Raw genomic sequence first — 21,483 nt, 5'->3', positions numbered from 1 at the left:
GCGCTCCTGAGCTACGAACAGACGCAAGCCGCGGCCGCCTCCGACGGCCTAAAGGAGCACATTCGCTCGCTGAGGGCGGAGAACGCATGCGCCGCCGCTCAACACCAGGCTTCCCAGGCACAATACGGCAAAGTCAGCTCTCAATATCGCTCCGTCTCACAGCGCTGTAAAGAACTGGCCTCGGCCAACGACCGCCTGCTCTTTGAGAAGCGAGCGCTCACCGCCCAGCTCCGCCACGTGGAGGATAAACTCCGACTCTGCCGGCTGGAATGCGCCGGCGATCGGACACGACTCCAAAAGGCGCTCAAAGAGGAGAAAGAAAGATGTTCGCAGCTGGAGGAGAGAGCCGCCCGGGCTGCCCGCGCCCTCCGCAAGGAGAGGAGCGTCTTTGAGAAACACGGCCGAGCGCTGGACAACGCTTGGAGCAAACAGATGCAACTGCTGGACGAAAAGCAGACGCTGAGCGTGGCTTTGCGCAATGCGCTGGACGCCAACTTAAGGCTGAAGAAGCAACAAGAGGAGGAAGACGCTTTTACGTGAGGCGCGATTCGAGCTGCAGCACCAAAATGTTCTCTGCCTAGAGGGATTAGGATCGGACGCGCGGTATTTATTGGACTCCTGTGTCTAGAATCCACAAAAAAAAAAAAAGAATCGCACACAAAGCACCTGGGCTTAGCAAAATGTCGCAAATCATACAGTGGAGGGTGAACACACACCTGAATTGCACCAATGACTAGGTTAAACTTCCAAACTAGAGTAAATCATCGTTGGAGTTTTAATTCAAAGTAGCCGTTTAAATGTCAATTAAAAAAAAAAAAAAAAGTATTGCTATCATAGAGTTTAAAAAAAAACAAAAAAAAAGAAGTGCGAAGCGACTCCTTTGAATGGGTATTCACGATGATTGGCCACGAAGTTCTCCGCACAGCTCCTGCAGCTGCGTAAGCAGATGCTCCAGAAGAGCGACGTCATCTCGTAGCTCGGCACAGATCTCACCTGAAGCCGCATCAGTGTGCATTTGCTGGAAGACAACATTAGATGAAACGTAAAGACTTGATGGACAAACAAACGCTGATGTCCACTTTTTAATGCTAGTCTGCCTCCGTTTAGGCAAAAGGTCATCTTGACTGAATCCTACGCAATTGTCTCAATTTATGATTTGTGATGAAGTGCTGCCCTCTTGAGTGAAAATGCAAACGTCAGTGTTGGCTATTCATTTGCAGTCTGGACCCAAATGGTCAACATCTGCTTTGGAGGTCTCCGCAAGTCTCCGATAATGCCACAAAAGTTGCGAGATGACCCGCTAGTCCCTTTAAAAAAAGTCGATAGAAGGCTCCGAATAGTTGCTACGAAAGTACGCTGTGAGCGCCATCAGTTGTCATGGCAACTCAAGGAGCATTTGCATGAGACATAACTGCACCCCCCGAAAAACCCCCAAGAAAACCTAGTGTGACAGACAGACAGAGAGAGAGAGAAAATGGTATCATATATTTCCTTGTTGAAGCGTGAACCACGCATGCGTGCATGTACGGATGGATCACGGCGGCTGAAGGTCTTGAAAACCATTGGTACCTTGGCTTTGCTGGCCAAGCCCTTCAGGCTGAGACGTGTTGAAGAGAGCATTGGGAGAGCTTCTGCAGGATTCCTTTTCTTCTTACTGCAACTCATGCTTACTAGAAAAACAAGAGACAGGTTACCATTGATCTGCCACCGATCACTGCAAGTTCAGCCAGACTCACTTTCAGCCATATTGACGGCTCTTTTGATCACTTCCTTAAAAAGATGGGGCTCCTTTTCCCAGCCGCCGGCTTGAAGCTCACAGCGATGGGCCTTGGCCAAAAAGTGCAGTGCCTACAAGCCGCAAATGATCATGATTGTCTCGAAAGAAGCAAGGGGCAGGCAGATCGTTTTTGGAGAAACGTGAGACCTTTTCATTTTCTTCCGCACTGCAGCTGTGGCCACCTCCGTACAGCACAGCGTACTGCTGCCATATTTCGGGATCGTTGCTGTGGCGGGCGCTGATCCGACCCACAAGTTCCTTTAGTTTGGACTGCAAAGATGCCGCCGGCTCACCCTGGCTGTCGGGCAACTTTTCAACCGCAGCTCGAACTAGGATCTTAACAATCTGCAACAGAGCAAACGGAGGCGTTGGGCGCCATCAGTCGAACCACTGATCAAATGAATTCCTTCGTTGTTGATCAAATCAGTGAATAACACGAAATAAACAAAATCAATCAGGGGAAATGTGACACTTTCATGCAAATAAAATGGTGTCTGATTCACGCATAGATGGAATAATCCATCGATTCCTGAAAATAGCGCCAGGTCTAAGGCCATTCATTTGAAACATACAAATGACGTCACGAAAATTTAGTCATGGCTTATGTTCCATTTTTGTCAAACCCTTCTCTAATGAAATGCTGGCTGCTCTCTTTAGGGACAAATTGCATTTGCACATGTCCGTCTGCTGAAATAGGAGTATATACACGGTGCTTTACGAATACCTGATGCTGTTTCCTTGTTTAGGAGGCTTTTTCAATTGACATAATGTGACATAGGATCCAAATAGAAAGAATAAATCTGTCAAACTGAGAAGGCCGGTGGTCTCAAAGTATCAACGGAATGTTCTGATACATCTCGTGCCACATGAGAAACTGGAACGCTTGCAGCAAACTCAAGCTCAACTCAACTTTGTATTATTGTCCGTTGGTCAAGAGAAGTGTTTGTTGTTCACCTGGATGTCCTTGTATTTGTCTCTTAGATCCATCAGACGATGGTAGGCATCGATGGCTTCAGCGAAGGCACCGATGTCGACACTGACAACAATGAAATTTTCCCAAATCTGCCAGTGTTCGTAGTTACATTTAAGGGCTTCCTGGAGGGTACGAAAGGCTCGGTTTCTGGAGGAAAAAAGGTCCAAGGAGAAACCACGTCACAACAAATTGAGGATATTTGACCATTGCAAGATTCATTGTTGTTGGGAAAAAAAATACCTACAATATTAGGATAGCCTTTATTATTTTGCTGGAAGGAATGAAGCTTTGAATGTGGTTGTCAAGATTTAAAATTCCAACCATTCAAAACTAAATCATAACCAAGTGCTGTGATTTTTTTTCGTCTGGCACAAAAAATGCCATTCAAGAAAGTCACATTAGGTACTAGAACTCATTTTGTTCATTTTTTCACAAAAATCCAAATGGTAAAAAATCATAAGGCTTACTCACGTCGTATAGGATCAAGCGTGAGCACGAATAAGACATGTCTGCCATCTAGTGGTGACGACAAATTCAAATTAACGCGTTTATTCCAACCCTCTTTTAACAAATACCATTCATTATTTTAATGGCGCGCTCACTGGAGCCGAGTGTGGTCGTGGGCCAACTGCCAGTTGCCCATTGCCCTTACCTGGTGCAAACCGTTCAAAATACAACAATTAGCAGCGGATATCACTTACTTATTTCCTAGGCGAATGTATGCTGTCGAGAGGTTGTTCCATGCTTCTGCATTCTAAAGGCACAGTATGGGGTGGAGGGGGGGGAGCAGAGATACGAGTGTTGTTTGATAAGTAGCAAATACATCCATTCGTGTCATTTTCAATCCTACCTGAACGCTGCTGAGAGAAACAGGAAAACGCAGCAAGTCATAATTGAGAACGAGCGTGAATTCCTACATTGGTACAATCAGGGCTATTTACACTTGTTATTCATTATTTTTCTTAAGTCTAGACATGAGAGCGAGAGAGAGAGAGAGAAAGATATGAACCATAGATTTATGGCTTTGTCTTTTTTTTTTTTTCTTTCTTTCTTCAGACTACTGCTGTAAGGTTTCATCAGTCTGTTTATCTTGGGACTCACATCTGGCTCCAGTCCCACACATCTTTGGAAAGCCTTGGCCGCTCCCTCGTAGGCCTCCAAGGCCAAGTAGGCACAACCCAGGGAAAACCACACACCGAGCTACAAACGGACAAACACGCACGCACACACACACACACACACACACACACACACACACACACACACACACACACACACACACACACACACACACACACACACACACACACACACACACACACACACACACACACTGTATGCATTCACTTACAGTCGTGCGAAGATTTAGAGTTACATTCATTCACTTGTCGGGCGAAGGTTCTAAATGAACAACTTTGCACCGCTCGGAAAAACGAGTACCTGCAGAGAGTTGATTTTGAGCGACTGTTCGAAACAGTCCACACACTGCTGGAACTCCTTGTTGCGGAGATGGAGCAAGGCTTTGGAGCGCATGGCTCTGGCGCTGCCATGTCCCGATAGCTCCCAAGCCCGCTCGTAGTAGCGATGCTCCCTTAAGATGTCCCCCAGCAGGCAGTACAGACTCGGCGTCTCCTTTTTCTCCAACTCCCTGCGGACGATCTCTTCGGCCTGAGCGCAGGGGGGAAAACACTTCACGTCAGGTTCGTTGCGGTTCAAACAAACTCGATTGGTTTGGAAGGCGCTGCGCTTCACTTCAACTGGCCAGAATTGATTGGGCTTATGTGCGAGGAGGCCAACTGGAGATGCTTGAGGGAGGGAGGGAGGGAGGGAGGGAGGGAGGGAGGGAGGGAGGGAGGGAGGGAGGGAGGGAGGGAGGGAGGGAGGACTAGCACGGCACGGGTCACTCTTTCAAGGGCTTTACCTTATCCAGATGGAAAAAGCTGGATTGAACAACAGCACTCATTTGGCTGTCCAATTCAAAGGCCGGGTTTGAGACTGGTTGGCTTTAGAGAAGACTCCAGGGAGCCGTCCGGCCGGCCGGCCAGGTCAGGCTTTGCACGTAGGAGCTGTTTGTTTCATGTGCTTATTGCCTTTACCGCAGCCTTTTGGTGTCTAATTGCAGCATTTTTCTGCGGTGAGCGGAAAAGATCGCCGCTTTTCGTCTACGACGACAGAACAGCGAGGGAAGGAGCTTCACCCCGCATTAAGCTGCTCGGCCGAAGAATGCATTACCGGAGAGGGACGGACGGACGGGAGGGAGCTGGCGCTGAAATGAACTCAAGGGGTAGGAGAGGAAAATTGAAGGCGTTCTTCTGTAAAACGAAATTTGTATACCTTGCCGTGCTGCCCGAGTCTCTCGTAGCATATGACAACATCTTCCCATAGCTGGAGCTTTTCATAAATGAGCAGCGCTGAACTGATGCAGGCCAGCTCTGTCAGAAGCGTCGCCAGCTGTTTCTGGAGAGAAAGGGAAGAGGATGAAAATGAAGTTGCTCCATCATTTCTACTTACAGTGGAAATCGGAGGCAAACGGCTAGTATGTCTACTGAAAGTATCATTTGGCGTGAAAAGCGAGCCCATTTTCAACTCGCTGAAGGGCAATAAAAGGGGCCTGTTTTTTCAGGCCATTCTCCATCAGAAAGAAAGAAAGAAAGAAAGAAAGAAAGAAAGAAAGAAAGAAAGAAAGAAAGAAAGAAAGAAAGAAAGAAAGAAAGAAAGAAAGAAAGAAAGAAAGAAATGCATCATATATATCAGCGGCTACAATCAAGAGCCTCGACCTACTTTCTTTCCCCCAGGCTGCAATAGGGACTCTTCAATTCCAGCTTTATTGCTCTTATCAGTTATTCTAGGACGCCTGGGTGAGCGCTACGCCCCAAAAATGCTCTTTTCCTCTCACGGGCATTCCTCCTCCTTCAATGCCTCAGACAATTGTAAATGACTCTTTTTCTTTTTCTTTCTTTTTTTTACACGCACACATCTTCGGCATATTATGGTGTCTCGCCAGCATGTGTGTGGCAACAGATGTTGACGTTTGTTTTATAGCCGTGTCTGCATGCAATCCTTTTGCTCATTTTCAAAAGATAATTGAAGTCTACATTTGGAAAACATGAACGGATCCGGTGTAAATCTATTCAGAACACATTTTGTTGTCCCGCAATGGTTTTGTTGGACGTTATTCCCTTGAATAGCCTTGGTGAAAGCTAGTGGCGGCTTGCTATACACAGCACAAGGTCTTGAAATGAATTGCCTATCAAACATAAAACGTATGAAGAAAAGCATTGACGATGCCACTTAATCTGTAACGAAGATGATTTCTATCTAGGCGCACTTGTCTTCTGCGTGTTTGATGTCTACATGCGGAGTTCCACAGTGTCAAATACGTCGTCTGTTGCGGCTCCACGAGTGAATGTGGCCGAGAAAACCAGTCACACTCTGTTACCTGGACGACCCATCTGGTTGGAGCACGGCAGCAGTAAAATATCTTCAGACGTTCAATCGCGGGACAGTTCTTGTCTTCAAAATGGTCTACTATTGCCTGAAAGTGAAGAGAACGACACCCTTTTAACAGACGATGACAACAAATAACAGACATTCAACTCTTTCCCCCCAACTGTTCTGACTAGCTCTGGGCACTGTCAAGATACGTATGATTTGAAAATATGCCTCGTCCTTCCCCTCCCCGGCCCGCCCCGCCCCGCCCCTGGCGCCAATGCCACCCACCTCTTGGCGCTCCATCCAGACAAATGCGCTGTCAATGGAGTCATGATGAAGTGAAGTTTGTAGCTTACCTGAGTTTGCATCATGGCTCTCTCAATCCGTCGGGAACTCCCTTTTTCCAGTTTGGTCCGGAGGCAAAGTGCAGTCACCTCCACAGCCCAGAACTTGGGCTGAGACAGCAAAAACTGCAGACAAACAAGTACATTCCAACAATTATTATATCGGGTTTTTTTTAGGTAATAGCTGGAGACCACACTATCGCTGGAGCTCTGGGAAGAGGAATGAACAATTACAATCATTTTTGCACCGCTTACTGGAGAATCAAGGTTGAAATGGTCCGCAGTTTCTTAAATGCTTCATGATGTTAGCTTGGATCCCACGCACTTTTGGCCATCGGCTAAAAATGCGAGCGATGCACAATTTGGAGGATTATCACCCTGCAATAAGTCTGTCCTTTCAAACATTTGGAAGAAACAACATTCATCAAGATTGATGAGGACAATTTTCTTCTGGTGTACGACACTGTTAGTTGAGCCGTAAGAGACGAACGAGAATGTTGGAAAGCGTTTTTGACATTCTGCTTGTGGAATCCAATCGACACAAACATAGGAAGCGTCCAAATCCAAGCTTTTGATATTTGCGTCAACAATGAATCGAGTGTGCGTCTTATAAATCTCTTGAAGGTGGCGAGGCTTTCGCAGCAGTGGAATGGAATGGAATAAAGCACCTCACACAAACGGGGGCTAAAGCCAAACAGGCCATTTGGGCCTTTTTACACCATTTGCGTTTGTATTTTGAAAGTGCAGGTTTTTGCTGTCGCAGGCGAGAAATGAAAGAGTCCGAGGTCAGTCGTTGGTGAAGACGGCCAGACATGTGACAACCATCTAACCAGCCTGCAGATTGCTGGATCTACGTGTAGACTGGGAAGATGCCTGCTCACAGAGCCAGCAGTATTCCTGTCACACATGACGTTACCATACATGAGGTTGCAACCTGATCAAGGATGCAAGATAACAGATCCCATACTACGTTGTTGGTTGTTTTTTTTTTTCTTTCACCCCATCACAACAGCCTGCTTGTGCGTGCGTGCGTGCGTGCGAGCAAGAGAGAGAGAAAGAAAATAATCAAGCCAATCAGCTAGCATGGGACACAGATGTCACAAGTATGGTAACTAACAACAAATACAATGAAATCATATGAGAGACATTGGATTTTTTTTTGTGCGTGTCATAAGCAACAGAATGATTTGGCATCAATGGATTCCAGCTGGACCTCCGGAGACCTGCTGTTTTTCAATTTTAATTTCCTGTCCTGACAGCCAGTCTTATCAGCCTGGACAGATTCAGGATCGTCAGCGTCTACGCCAAGCGCGTTATCGGATTTCTTTGTTGAAACGTCTCCAGACGAACAATATGTCTCCGAGTGAGATCTGTTGAATGAAAGAGGCAAGCTTGTCTTCCAACGTTTATCACTTCCACTTTAGTTTTCAGTGATGGAAGTTGACTTGGGTCCCTGACGCTCAAGTGGCACGGATAATAACTTGAAGACATCAGGAACGCCTCGTCCCACCAACATGACCTCACAATGACCGGAGTCGGAAGACAATGGATTCATGGCTTTTGCAGCTGCTCCAAGTAATCACCGCTCTCTCTCTCTCTCTCTCTCTCTCTCTCTCTCGCTCTCTCCATTCACACTTGAACACAAATTACAGTGGAGTCTCCAAAGGCAAAGACGAGTTGGTAAGCTATTTGTTCTGCTTTCAAACACATTTTTTTCATAGGAAATAATGGGAGCAAAAAAAATAAAAATCCAGGCTCTTGCCATTTTGTGATCTCATCCATAACTCTGTCTAGTATGAACTGTCGCTTTTGGCAACAAGAAAAAAATAAATAAAAAATCACACCTTTTTCTCCTCAAATCTAGTGCTTCTTTTGGAATAACAAAGAGCATAACAGAGTCCATTTTTTTGATGCCGGCTGAACTGAATTCTTATGTGACGTCAGCATGATGGACAATTCAATTCAAAGGTTGTGCACAATTTCTTTGGCCTTCAAAATTGGATTCAATTCCAAATTCGGCTGTATTCAAGGCTTCTACTGTCTGTAGCCTACATCAAATATTTCAGTTTGATCAAATGTTCTGCTAAACCAAATGAACTTGCCAAGTCGCTACGACGATGGATCTGAGGATAGAGCTCAGTCTCGGAGCGCCTGTCCGCTTCAAGTGAAAAGGAAAGTTTTATGGAAGTCACCGGCAACTCCGTGCTCTTCACTGTGAGAGGGAGGGCAATAAAATAGTCAAGATTAAAATGCCAGGCAGGGAGCGCAATTTAGCTAAGCAGCTGTATAAACATGTGGACTCGGACCATTTTCAAGTGTCCACAGGGAATTGTTATGAAATAGGCTGCATGTCACCTCTCAACCGCCACCATCACCACCAGCAGCGTCAGCGGCGGGAGGGAGGGGCGTGCGTGAAAGGGTTACAATGAAGGACTCTGGAGCATTTTTCATTCTTCACAATTTTGGGATTTAACGTGCTTAAACAGCCGTCACCTACAGTCCATGTGTTAACAACTAGAATAAAAGAAGCCGGATATAAGAGATCTAAATCTAATAAGAGCCTACATAAGCGTGAAAAATGACAAGCAGGCCCGCTGAGACTCAACAGAGACATCATTATCTGAAGACAAAAAACAAAGACATTTTCCACACTTACTGTAAATTGCAGATAAATGGCCAAAGTGAGATAGCCATTGCCAAATCTTACTAAAGTCAAAATAAAACTTAAAAGATGGCGTGCAATCACTTTTGTCTTTGTGTACGGATTGCCGACTTGGTGGCTGTCTCACCGTACGACAAGATTTAGTTTGCAAAAAGAGGATCTGCTTTCAAACAGACACAGGCACGCACGCACGCACGCGCCAGCAACAATCTTACCCTTGGATGGTGACATAAAACAATTGAAAATGTACAGATGTTAATACGATGAAAGGTACTTACTGATGTGAAAGCCAGAAGTTCCTCTTGCGTCAGTTTGTGCACAGGATTATTCTTGTGAAAATGTGTACTGTAAAACACAATATGCACAAAAGTGCATAGCGGGGTCAAATATTGTCCAAGAGGAAAAAAAGGTACAATAACAGATTAGTTCAGTTTCAGGCCAAAAAAAGAACCGCCGTATTATAAAACGGCCCAACGTGAACGTGTGCGTGCGGAGCCGTAAAATGACATGACAACTCGGATGCTCATCCATCGCCGAGCAATCTCCCAGGCTTCTTTCTCTATTGACCTTCACTCCACTTCCTATTAGGCCTCTCCAGCTTCTCGTTGATTTTTAAACACACAACTATCGCTTGTCTTCTGTGTGAGCGCTTTAGGTATAAAAGCCTCGCGAGGAAGTTTGTTGTTGTTTTTTTCCTCAGTCTTTAACTCTCAACACTCTTAGTGCTGTTTCAGGTTTCCACCTTTCGCCACCTAATTGATTACTTTCCCATCGCCAAGACTGCAAAGTGCTTTCCCCGACCGGATCTTGGTGTTCAGAAATGAACTGTGAGCGTGGGCATCCATCTATCCATCTATCCATCAGCGTTCTTTTCCGGATGTATTTTTGTCCCGACATATTGAATCAGTCCAAGGCACAAAAGGAAACTTCATTAACTTTGAGGAATGTGTAAATAAATGGATCATGAGGCGCACGACACAACAAACCGGAAAGTAGGGAAACAGCCTCTAAAAGACACAACATGCTGCCGGTGTGTGAACGCGGGCGGACTCATCATTTCTTGTAGACTTACCAGATTCCCAGGATGACTGCCTGCTCCTCCGCCGTGAGTTCCGGCACCTCATACTGCTCTGGCTCTGCTAAATGAATCTTGTCCAACACGGTGTCATCCCCAAGATTGCAATCCTGCAAAAATATCAATAAATCAGAAGGACGTCAGAGTGCATTTGAGAAGGAAACGAGTTTGAATTTGAAGAGGAGCTCCTGCTGTTTTGGGAATCCCATTACAAGTTGTACTCAGATCTTTATTTTGAATGAGACAAATTGAACTTGGCATAAATTCCAATGAAATCAGTCGCCACAGTGGCCACACCACCGTCGTCGCGTACCTTGGGCAGTAGGGCTTGTGGCGTTGGTGAGGGACTTGCAACACATTGCTCCTGATTCTCCTTTCTCTTTACCTCAAGGATGAGCTGAGCCAAATACTTTTGCTGGAAATAGGTACGTTTTCCCAAGGCACCTTTATTTACAACAATAAAAATATCAAGGGTATTGCATTCAATCCGTTGAAAATGGGAAAACAAATCAGAAAGAAATGAAGTTATTCATGCGATTTGACATCCCATTCACTGATTAATTGACTAAAGAATCCACGGATTGATCATTTTGGAATGTATTAAAATAATCATCCGTTGCAGCCCCGGTTGTGATAAAAGAAGAAGAAGAAGAAGAAGAAGAAGAAAATATTTATAAACATCATACCGGTCGTGTTGATATCAAGCATTGAGAGCTCCTGGGCTTTCTTAATGTGTTCCTTGGCAGCCTGGTATTCAAAGTAGGTCAGACTACAATAAACACACTCCAAGTGGAACTGGATTGCCAGCTTTCTCTGCTCGGTGAACAGAGACTCGCATTTCAGCACTGTGGGGAAGGAAGAGGAAAAAGGCAACACAACCAAAAGTCTGTCAGTACATTTCTTTCCAGAGAAATCACTCAACCTTCTGGACATTCGTCGTTTTCCCGATAGCCACGGTACAAAAGGTTTGTCGTCGCGTCTTTATGCACCGGACAACTGTCGAGAGACGCAGCAGATTTTGGAGCAAGCTGGCGGCTGCCTGCCTGCCGGCCAAGTGGAAGCATCTTCCGCAGTTGCCGGGAGCAAAAACTCAGGCATGACTTTAACTTCCGGAAGGTGCAAATAATATAACGTCGCCAACAGTACATGTATGTCATGACTTTGTATATGACTATGAGTTGAAAGAACTTCATTCGAAAATGTCCACCTTTTTCTCTGCTCATGAGAGACAACCGGAGGAGCTGCTGAGAACATGCCTCCAGGATTTGTTGGTGGAGGTTGATGTAGCGTAGAGTCCACCAGGAGAGAAGCTGAAACGTTTTTCAAAATAAAGAAAAGACAATGCTTCATACATGATATGCACTTGATGAAATGAAATGCACTAAGGGCCAACAGACTCCTTCCCTAGTGTTATTTTTGTCACACCATCTTTAAAAGAAAGAAAAAAAACACAATACCCTGAGAATAAAGAGTATAAAAGGAAGACACCAAAATGCAACATATCCGACTGCAATTTGGATGCGCTTTGGAAGAATAAGCAAAGAGCGTATGTGTGCATATTTGTGTGCTTTAGCGGTAGCGTAAAGCTTGAAAAGCTCGCCCAATTACCCCGAGCTTGGCAGACAACAGCAGTACGAATTCATTTCCTTCTGCTCCATTAGTATGGAAAGAGCACATTAACACTGAATCACGTCTGACAGCAAATCACTGTTGCACTTGTGTGCACGTCGGTGCTGCTGCTGCTGCTGATGTCAGATTAGGGCGCTTGACAATTATTCTCAGCCCCGTGACTTGAAATTGATTTGCACTCACATTAGGAATGACTTAGGGCTTGCTGAGCATGGCAAAAAGTTGCCATTTGCACTTTCTTCAGTCATGGTATGAACGCGTAGGGAGGATTAAATGGATGACGTAAAACGCCATGGAATTACTTCCTCCAAAATGACAAGATGTCATTAGCTGTTAGCCGAGTGGACGTTCTTGCGGGGAGGATGAGCTACTTCTCACGTACGTGAAAGCTTCCCATCTCGACTATCTGCGGTGGCAGGTTGGTCAAAAACTTAGCTAATGATGCTCAGATAAAATTAACCCTCAGTCAAACAAACAAAAAAAAAAACGATATGAAAAATTGAACATACGCACAGCGTTGTAAAGCGGTGATTGTACCTGAAGTTGTTCCATCTTGGAACAGCATTTGGTGAGAATGACCCTCGCCAGCAGGAGGAGGAATGGGTTGGCCACCAGGCTGTACACAGACTCACCATCCAGGAGCAGGAAAGAGTGGATAGCTTCTACCGTGGACTGAGGCTACAATACAAATTGCATTGGAAAAGGCGCCATCAAGTTTACCGCCCCAAAAAGATCCAATCTGTGATGGTCGATTGTCCATGGCCATCTAATCTGGCCGGCTAACAGCTGAAGTGCAATTTCTACCTGAGGAGAGAGCAAGGCCGGAGGCAGAAGGTCCGAGACAGGAATGGAGAGTGGAGGACCGGTCCAGTTGCTTTGGACAAACATGTGGAGGCAAGACACTGCCACCGTCATCACCAGCAGTTCTCTGGAGCTGAAAAGAAAAAAGTTTAGAGGTTACTTCAGGGAGTTTTCAAAAGACTTGGTGACGTTTCAGCAGCCATTTCACTTGATGGACAATTAAAAAATTGGGAACAAGTGACGTGCTTCGCTGCCTCCCTATTTGCTTCCTTTCTACATTGATGGAGGGTGATGGAGGAAAGGAAAGGAAAGGAAAGAAAAGGAAAGGAAAGAAAAGGAAAGAAAAGGGAAGTGAAGCAATCATTATAAGCCAAGAGGAGGAGCAATATGTGTCACATTTATTTTATTCATGAGCCGGCCGGCCGTTTTGGAGCTAGCGTGAGGAAGAGAGATGTTAAGCTGTGCTTATTGAGAATTAATCATTCATGACTAAAGGAATCGAGACACTTAATAGGAGCCAACAAACACCCTCGAGATCAGCTCAGCTACTTCCACCTCATTAGGTCATTATGGATATTTTCAGTCATCAACTGCAAGAAACATACCGGGCGGTGGTGAAATTTGGAAATTGATCACATTTGGGCAAAAATAGTCACATTCGATTTCAGAGCTCGCAAATCGTGAAAGACGTCAACGTGCCTCGCAAGAGCTCCGACTTTTGGAAGGCCAAAAGTGACTGGCAAACTTACAATGCCTTCTTTAACAGAAGGCTACAAACAATTCTGGCCATATTTGTCAGCATGTTTTCATAAAATGCTTTGCAAAAAAAAGTTGAGCACAATTTCAAACCCTACGGTCGCCACGAAGGGCACGTGTATTTTGGGGCAGCAAGAAAAGGAAGATATGATACTTTACCCGCTGGTTTGATCCCCATCTGCGCTCAGGTACGAGAGGACGCGTCTCTCTAAATAGGCCTCAATGCTCTCGTCCTCGTGACAGCTGCCATCACCAGTAAGCAGTGCCAGCACCTGAGGGCTTCTCAAAACTGCCTCAAAGTCCCCGTTCATCAAGGACTCCAACAAAGAGCCTAGCTCTAGGAGAAGAAAGGGGGGGGGGGGGGGGGGGGGGGGAGAAGCATGACTTCAAATTCAGAACACTTGAGGTTGTCAATTCACACGAGTGCAAATTCATTCACATTTATAGATCCCCCTAAAAAAAAATCTGCTTCTGTTTTGCGGATTTCACTGACTGCAGGTATTTTCTGGAACCTACTCAACAAGGGAAGACGGTGCATGATTATTTTTGGACGTTATCATTCACATCTGACTGCATTCACATGATCTTTGACGTACACGAAAGAGCAGGGGAGAGGAGGATGAGGCCAGGTAGAGTGTGTGAGAGAGAGAGAGAGAGAGAGAGAGAGAGAGAGAGAGAGAGGCACTTTGGCTTGATGAGGTAGAAAAAATGAAAGCCTGACCAATGGCCAAGTGTTTAATAACATTTCAGCTATTCTCCGTGTCTGCTGATGAAATGGCAGCAATTATGGAAAACAAGGCCGGGGTCCTCAAATTACTCTATAATTCAGAACAATTCAGGGAGTGCAATGGGGAGCGAGTGAGCGAGCGAGCAGAATTTGCAGCTGAATTACCTCCAAGGTCCACAATGAACAATGAAAGAAATCTCTGCAGACACTTCAATCCACGAGCCTTCATTAAGAAGCCAAGTGCACAGTCAACGTGCGTCTGGTGCTTTCCATCCATCACTTAATATACGTAGCCTTGGTTTCATCCAGAGTAATCTGTGCCGAGATCATATTCGGAGGCTTGACCTTACTGACCAAATTCCAGCTCAAGGGGAAAATAAATAGAGCTTGATATTCAAACACCAGTCAAAGTCAAGACAGACTAATGAGTTATTACAATGTTTCCAATTGGTCATATTTTGACATTTTTTCACTCGCCGTTCAGCTTCAATCAATTCCAGATGAGGGTTGTTCTTTTTTTTTTGTTTTGTTTGGCTTGGAATATGGCGCAGCTCTGGAAGCACGGACATTTTTCCAGACGTCCTTCCAGACATCCTTTTGATAATTATGTTGGAGAATCTTGTTAACAAGTCGCTCCAAAATATTAGTAGGAGGAAATAAAACTAAAGTACATTCGTACGAGCTAGCAACTTATTTCAGTGCAACCGTTCATTTTTTAAAAGAGCAATTCCCACCAGTATTACCCAGGATCTTTCTATGAGTATGCAAAAGGGAAATAGGAGTCCAAAAAATATCATTCGAAACTATTAAATCCGTCCATCCACATTTTGCTCGTCTCTTTTTTGGAAAAATAGTTGCTTGACAGGGTGGAAAAGTCAATAAACAGAGCAGAAAACACTGCTTAGAAAAAATAGTCAATAAATAGAGCAAAACACTGCAGATACTACCTCACTTGTGCGGAAGTCACATTCAAAGCACAACTTGCAAAATAAAAGCAAAACCATTTTTACGCTTTACTTGGCCTTCATGGTCATCGTGAGGGGCGGGGCGGGGCGGGGCGGCGGTCAGAGACTGTGGAAGGAAGGAAGGAAGGACTGGGTGTGGCCCGTGGGCATCATTTGCCCAGGATGTGGCCCATGGGCATCATTTGCCCAGCTCTACTTCCGGTCGGACCAAATGAAGCTCCGCCGATCAATTCTACATAGTTCGTTGGCACTATGATGCCACAGGATGCAATACTGCACTTTCCGTGTCTTTAGTGAGAGTAATTATGAGTATTAATAAATGATGAACAATACATTCCCCTGAAAAACCCCACAAACGTCAACTCGTGTCCAATGTTGCGACTTATTTGCTTGATGGAGTGTGGTGACACTTTTCTAATGCGGAAAAAGTAGGCCCTGCAATTACAAAGGCTGGGGAAACAAGCGTTACAGCTTCACAAAGCGCACTGGAATAATTCAGTCATGAAGAAATAATGGATGAAAACAAGGTAAGCTTATTCAAAGCCCAAACTGCAGTCACACGCGTGCATATACATTTTTTATGGATTGCTATCAACTATATATATGTTCATTAGTTAAGTACGCGTTGTTAAATCGGTGAATTATTGAACGGAGTCAGGCACGACATCGTTCATCGCGTTTTAGTAAACACAAGCAAGACCCAGGAAAGTCAATGAATGATGTCTTGTTTGGTTCTTTTTTTTTTCTTTCGTTTTAAATAGGGGTGCTTGCAACAGAACATTGCTTGATTGTACTCTCGGGCGGACCTCAGACTAAACCATAGAAACAAGTCTGTCTGCGCGTCAAGGCGTCCAGTCCCTCCCTGACGACAGACAGGGTTGATGTTTTTGCTCCAAAACTAGTCTCTCACCTGAGATGCTGTAGATGTCCTGTTTCCATGCCGTCTCCTCACAGGGTGTTAGAAAGCCTCTGAGGATGGCGAGCTCCACATCGAGCGACATTTTCGCAGCGACAACTTCCTGAGCTGCTCTCACTCGCCACGATTTCATTGCTGCAATGAGGTTTAGCCGTCAAAATTCTCCGCCGGATAGAGTATGATCATTTGCACGTACCATGTGGAGCGTGAGCCGTCCGTCAGCGGGCAGCCATGACAGCTGCGCGTTGCATTGTGGGAACGTGACAACAGTGCAGACAGACAGGCAGACAGGCAGGCAGACAGGCAGGCAGACAGGCAGACAGGCAGGCAGACAGGCAGGCAGACAGGCAGGCAGGCAGGCAGGCAGGCAGGCAGGCAGGCAGGCAGGCAGGCAGGCAGGCAGGCAGGCAGGCAGGCAGGCAGGCAGGCAGGCAGGCAGGCAGGCAGGCAGGCAGTACAACAAACAGTACAACATAAATGATGGCAGGCGTGACCGTGGAGATGCAGAATAACTAACAAGAAGATTAGGATGCTGTTTCCCCGTTTAAGTGAATTCAAATGGGATAATTGTGTTACAAAAACGTTTTTTTTTAGCAACTTCCTCAAAACACTGGCTTCCCTTCACACCTTCAAAAATATGCTGCACCCATGTGTTGTGGAAAGCACCCTTGTGTATGCACGTACTGTAGTCAGCTAGGCTGTGTGGCGGCCAGACACGTCGGACATGTGTGACAGAGAGGTCACGGCACGCTTCTTTCTGCCTGTCATTGGCGATCAAGACTTTCCACTGCACGGACTGACGGACGGACGGCACCATCTCCAGGCAAGGGAGCAGCTTCGGTGACAGGCTGCCCCCCACAAATGACAACATCCTTGCTTTCTCAAGACTAAATGCAATAAAAAGACTTACACAGATTATACTTGGAATATCTATCCTTTTTGCTTTGGAGCCTGTGTAAACAATCTCTCAAAGTGCTCACGACAGGCACCTTTGCTTACGGGCGTCTTTCAAATTGTTTGTTCCACGAAAATGGCATTTTGCTACAGCGATAGATAGCAGCATGAAGTGCAGGTGATGTGGTCATTTTGCGTACAAGTTGAGCTTGACCTTTCCCCTCCCCTGTGACGCACAATGCAGGAGGAATTGGTCATCTTCAGGAAGATGTCAAAGCATTGCACAAGGAAAGCGGACAACAACAAAAAAGCATTGGCACAATGGACGCATACTTTCAAGCATCATTTTAATGTCCTAGCAAAAGGATTAAGCGGCTGGCTGTTCTAGGGAGTGATTAAAATAGAAAGTGCATCTTTTTGTTCACTGGAGTTTCAACATTAAAAAAAGTTCCAAGCAATTCTATATGTCAGATGGCGCAAAAATCATCAGTGTGTAGAAACAGCAAAAGAAAGTCAGTAAAGGTACACTGTGGACTGACTGGAGGATTGGGGGCTATTTTGGGTGTCACTCAAAGGCACATCACAGCTTTGTATCTCACGGGGATTGTTGCGCACGCACGCACGCACGCACGCACGCACGCACGCACACACAAGACACACATACAACATGCACAAGCCTTCAAATGACACACGGTCGGTCTCATGATCCAAAATGTTTATCCAGCGTTCGCAAGAGGGAGAACATAACATTGAAGCTTTTATTGAAGTGGATATGATCCCAGAGATATCAAATGAAGCGACGTGTGACCAAAGGGGCTTTGCAATTCTTTTTGTTGTTGTTGTTGTTGTTCTTTCCTTCTATAGTGTTTCCTTTCTGCTGCTTTTCCGGAAATATTGTCCTTTAAGAACGCCCACCATACTCTCAATAACATCTGCTGTCGCTCCAAAAGATGGGGGGGGGGGGGAATTAAAATTTAGTAAACATTCATTTCTAAAGGTAGTTTCCCTCATATAATTTTCCTCTGCCATGTATTTATAAACAAGTTTAATAACATACCAATCAGTGGTTATTTCACAACAGGGTGGGGGGGAGCACAAAATGTTTACACGCTTTTTCAAGGTAAATAAAAGTCTTTGTTGACCGTTTTTATGATGGGCATAGCATAGTTCAGAGTTGGTCTCATGGCGTTGTGGTTCCTCACATCCCCACGCGTCCCACTATTATACTATTAGATCTTTACATACAAATATGGACAAAGTGGCGGCTTGTGCTCCAAAGCCTCAAGTCTTTTTTTTTTTTTTTAAAGTAGCCATCTGCTCCGAGGCGCCGGCGTCCTCGTCCTGACTGCCGCCGGGCTTCTCGGAATCCTGAGCGGGCAGCTCTCTGAGGATCAGGGTGGCGCTCTTCTCCGAGAACTCGTCGTTGCCGTTGCCGCCGCCGCCGCCGTCCGCTTCCAGACCGTCGGGGCAGTGCAACTTCAGCAGTTCCTCTCGGAGCTGAGCCGTGTGTCGCTGCGTCCCCAAAACACACAAATGGTTTGAGCCTGAAATTCATTCGGATGCTTCTTGGAGGTGGGTGCTGAAATGGATGGATGAATGGATGGATGGATGGATGGATGGATGGATGGATGGATGGATGGATGGATGGATGGATGGATGGATGGATGGATGGATGGATGGATGGATGGATGCATGGATGGATGCATGGATGGATGCATGGATGGATGCATGGATGCATGGATGGATGGATGCATGGATGCATGGATGGGAGCTGAAGACAGAGAAGAGCGTCGGCGCAGAACGCGGGCCGACGTGTACTCGGAAGTGCGAGTTAGCATTCAAAATTGAAGGGGACATGAGACCTGAACCAGCCTCTCAGTCTCCTCGTCAATGGACGGTGACAGCGGATCGTTCCGGTTTCGAGCGGAGCTGCTCGAAATGCCTTTCCGTTGTTACCTTTAGCGCTGCAGCATGATGGGACATTGTACGGCCGACCCTCTTGTCACTGCTGTACTGCTGAATGTCAGCGATCCATCCCTCGCACTGAGACATAATCTCTGTCCGCTTCAGGTAAAAATGTTTGTGGATCACCTGCAAACACAGTCAAAGCATACTCCATTCATGTGATGACGACAGACGCAATATGGACGGATGTATCGATTGCGCTTTGCAAATAAGATAAGGGGACTGCTGCAGGGGAAGATAAGTCACAGTTTGACGTTCAAGCCTCTGCTACGCCAATATCAATCACGTCAGCACTTTGGTTGACTGCTTTTAGCCTCCTCCTAATTCAGCTAGCGAGCTAACTTGAGCAGGGAATCGACGTGTAAGCCTTGATCTGCTGCAGAATTGCTGCAAAGAGGCTTGGTGGAGCACTTGCATCTTCCTGTTCTGCTCTATCCATCACAGTCACACGTTCCCATCTCATCCCGCTGCTTACGCTATGAACGTTTCAAGGTCAGCCACGTGTGGAGCAAATGGCAAATTGGAGCGGCCGCAAGGCAAGATTCGTGACAAAAATTGGAAAGACAAGCACATGGCCGACATTATGCGCAAACATATAGAGGTTAAAAGAGGATGTTTTCCCCGAGGCTCCCCGTCGCATGGGCAAACAGCCACTTGACTTTTGCTATTTGGACATGGCCATCAATCACAGAACGAAAAGCAGCACAAACACGCACGTACTAGACATTCGCGCGCGCGCACACAAAGGAAACACGTGTGCGGTTGGCGATGAGCTCCACTGGCAGAGGGGAAGATCCCTGGCTACCGGATAAATTCGGTGACCTTTGAGCCGACGCTGTCCACTCATTCTTCCTCCACAGGGCAACCAAGGGAGGAAGACTAGCCAAGGAATGGATATGCGGAAGGAAGCGCTCTGTCTGTCGGATGACGAGAGGGCGAGCGGCTCAAGGACAGACAGACAGACAGACAGACAGACAGACAGGAGTGAATGGCACTGCTGTTATTCCGTCTTCCAACCAGAGGCCCGCCGTACCCGACTAACTCCAAACTGCAGCTCCCAGACCTGGCTCATAGCAGCAGTTTATCATCACGTTCAACTGATGAGTCCCCTCCCACACCTACACATTTCGCACACGAAAATCCAAGTGCATACTTATTCTTGTCCTCTCTCGCATCTATATTTTAACACACACACACACACACACACACACAGACCATTGTCCTTAATTCCACCTGACAACCTGCTGCTGTGCAATTCACGCTTGCGCATCTCCCACGATAGCACTCGTTAGGCACTCGCACACAATTACTACAAATAAAATGGCATCGCCAAAGTGCCGTTTTCAGGTTAATCGATAATGTGCTATTTGCTATGTCGTGCAAAGAATGACCGGGTTATCGCAAGTCGGACAGACAAACTGCCGTTCTGTCTGCAACTTCCCACGCTCTCCACACGCACTTGCTTGTTTTGCGCACTTCGTCGCCGGCAATTTTGGAGTCTTACCTCTTTGAAGCATGGCGATGGGTTGCGCATCTGTTCCAGCATGGCCCATTTCACGGTGGCCTGACGTATGTTGCCATCGTATTCCCGAGAGCTTTGGGTGCCGCTAAGAGTCCCACGGGAGCGCTCGTAGCCCGGTTCGTTGAAGTAGGGCTCGGCCACCAGGATGAGGGACTGCACTGACACTAGCACCTACGGCACAATTCAAATGTTTTATTTCTCTATCTTTAGTCTGTGCACCCTGTTGTGGTGTTCTGTGTGACAGCACCAGTGACAAGGCTCATTTTCGTGAAAAACATTTGTATGGTTCATCCGCAGCCCAAAAAACATCATACGCCTGCAAGCTCCAGGATTATTCCGATTGCCGACATTACTGCAAATGACAACCGTGGCCTTGGACCTCCGCCACACTGGAATGAGATGCCGTGTGCTTGAAAAGCACTCATTATGGGAAAAACAGCGACCTTCAAGTGATGTGATGGCTCTGAAATGGGATGCCAGCTGATGGCTGGCTGATGCCTGGCTAATGTCGGTCGGCGCAGTTCCTTGCCTCCTGTACGCCCGACCGATGCTTTGATTGTTTCTTATTGATTTGTAGCATGCTAATTGACGGTGACAGCTTTCTGGATGTGCTTTCCAGCGCTGCAAAAGAGGTCAGTATTAAAATTCCACGTCCGTCAGTCAGTCTGATAGCCTACAATCGCACTGCAGGAAGGACATGAGGACCAATTCAGACTTTTTGGTCAATGTGATTTTTTTTGCTCTCGTTGACCATACAAAAAAAAAAGGGAACGTCTAATGTGAACGGACGACGGAGCCAATCGAGTGAGAGGACCGGAACAGGAGCACTGCTAATAAACGATTTCGACAGGCGACTGCCTGCCACGATGGGAGGTTCAACTCACCTGTAAAAAGCTTGAGGTCTGTGGGTTCCATTTCTCCTCTGGTCTCCCGTGCCATGTGTTGAGGATACTTAAACATACCTGACAGAAAAGAAAAAAAAATCATTAGAATAGACATTCAGTTATTAATCTCATCATACCAAAATATAAAATTAAGAAATTTC

The 21,483-nt window shown here is 46.1% G+C and overlaps 2 protein-coding genes and 1 long non-coding RNA gene across 5 annotated transcripts in view; 1 reads left to right on the top strand and 2 right to left on the bottom strand.

Moving 5' to 3' along the window:
- Window positions 1–752: 752 nt before the first annotated feature.
- On the bottom strand, window positions 753–16,404 carry ttc27 (tetratricopeptide repeat domain 27). Its single transcript, XM_088385134.1, has 21 exons — window positions 16,254–16,404; window positions 16,052–16,192; window positions 13,609–13,786; window positions 12,697–12,826; window positions 12,430–12,570; window positions 11,471–11,573; window positions 10,950–11,108; window positions 10,577–10,707; window positions 10,261–10,373; window positions 9,467–9,533; window positions 6,539–6,652; window positions 6,190–6,285; window positions 5,085–5,207; window positions 4,191–4,418; window positions 3,852–3,950; window positions 3,452–3,504; window positions 2,732–2,897; window positions 1,925–2,122; window positions 1,737–1,848; window positions 1,570–1,670; window positions 753–1,018 (listed from the first exon to the last, which is right to left on the bottom strand). Exons 2-21 carry the CDS (start codon window positions 16,188–16,190, stop codon window positions 893–895), a joined length of 2,577 nt encoding a protein of 858 aa, XP_088241260.1. The 5' UTR covers window positions 16,191–16,192; window positions 16,254–16,404; the 3' UTR covers window positions 753–892.
- LOC148392765 (uncharacterized) lies at window positions 4,690–5,857 on the top strand. The gene is made up of 2 exons (XR_015860416.1): window positions 4,690–4,795; window positions 4,873–5,857. It is a non-coding gene; the product is annotated as an uncharacterized LOC148392765 (long non-coding RNA).
- An 877-nt stretch (window positions 16,405–17,281) lies between the features above and the next one.
- Window positions 17,282–21,483, bottom strand: part of birc6 (baculoviral IAP repeat containing 6) — a 36,695-nt gene continuing 32,493 nt past the window's right edge. For all 3 annotated transcript variants that reach the window (XM_088385125.1, XM_088385126.1, XM_088385127.1), the window contains 4 exons: window positions 21,323–21,400; window positions 20,421–20,609; window positions 18,908–19,042; window positions 17,282–18,463 (listed from right to left, as the gene is read on the bottom strand). In XM_088385125.1, coding sequence (XP_088241251.1) covers window positions 18,233–18,463; window positions 18,908–19,042; window positions 20,421–20,609; window positions 21,323–21,400 — 633 coding nt within the window. In that variant the 3' untranslated portion in view covers window positions 17,282–18,232. The remainder of the gene's footprint in view (window positions 18,464–18,907; window positions 19,043–20,420; window positions 20,610–21,322; window positions 21,401–21,483) is intronic.

This window comes from Syngnathus floridae, chromosome 9, assembly GCF_059516105.1.
Source record: "Syngnathus floridae isolate MCC-2025c chromosome 9, RoL_Sflo_1.0, whole genome shotgun sequence".
Lineage (NCBI taxonomy): Eukaryota > Metazoa > Chordata > Actinopteri > Syngnathiformes > Syngnathidae > Syngnathus > Syngnathus floridae.
This window is presented reverse-complemented; position numbering and strand designations above follow the sequence as displayed.

What these genes read in the sequence shown, in the direction of transcription:
- ttc27 (XM_088385134.1), bottom strand. Translation starts at nt 16,190, where the DNA reads ATGAAATCGTGGCGAGTGAGAGCAGCTCAGGAAGTTGTCGCTGCGAAA. An exon ending in CGGCCTTGCTCTCTCCTCAG is followed by an intron (nt 12,571 to 12,696) that starts GTAGAAATTGCA and finishes TTTGTATTGTAG; the next exon opens with CCTCAGTCCACGGTAGAAGC. An exon ending in GAGCCATGATGCAAACTCAG is followed by an intron (nt 6,286 to 6,538) that starts GTAAGCTACAAA and finishes CTTCACTTTCAG; the next exon opens with GCAATAGTAGACCATTTTGA.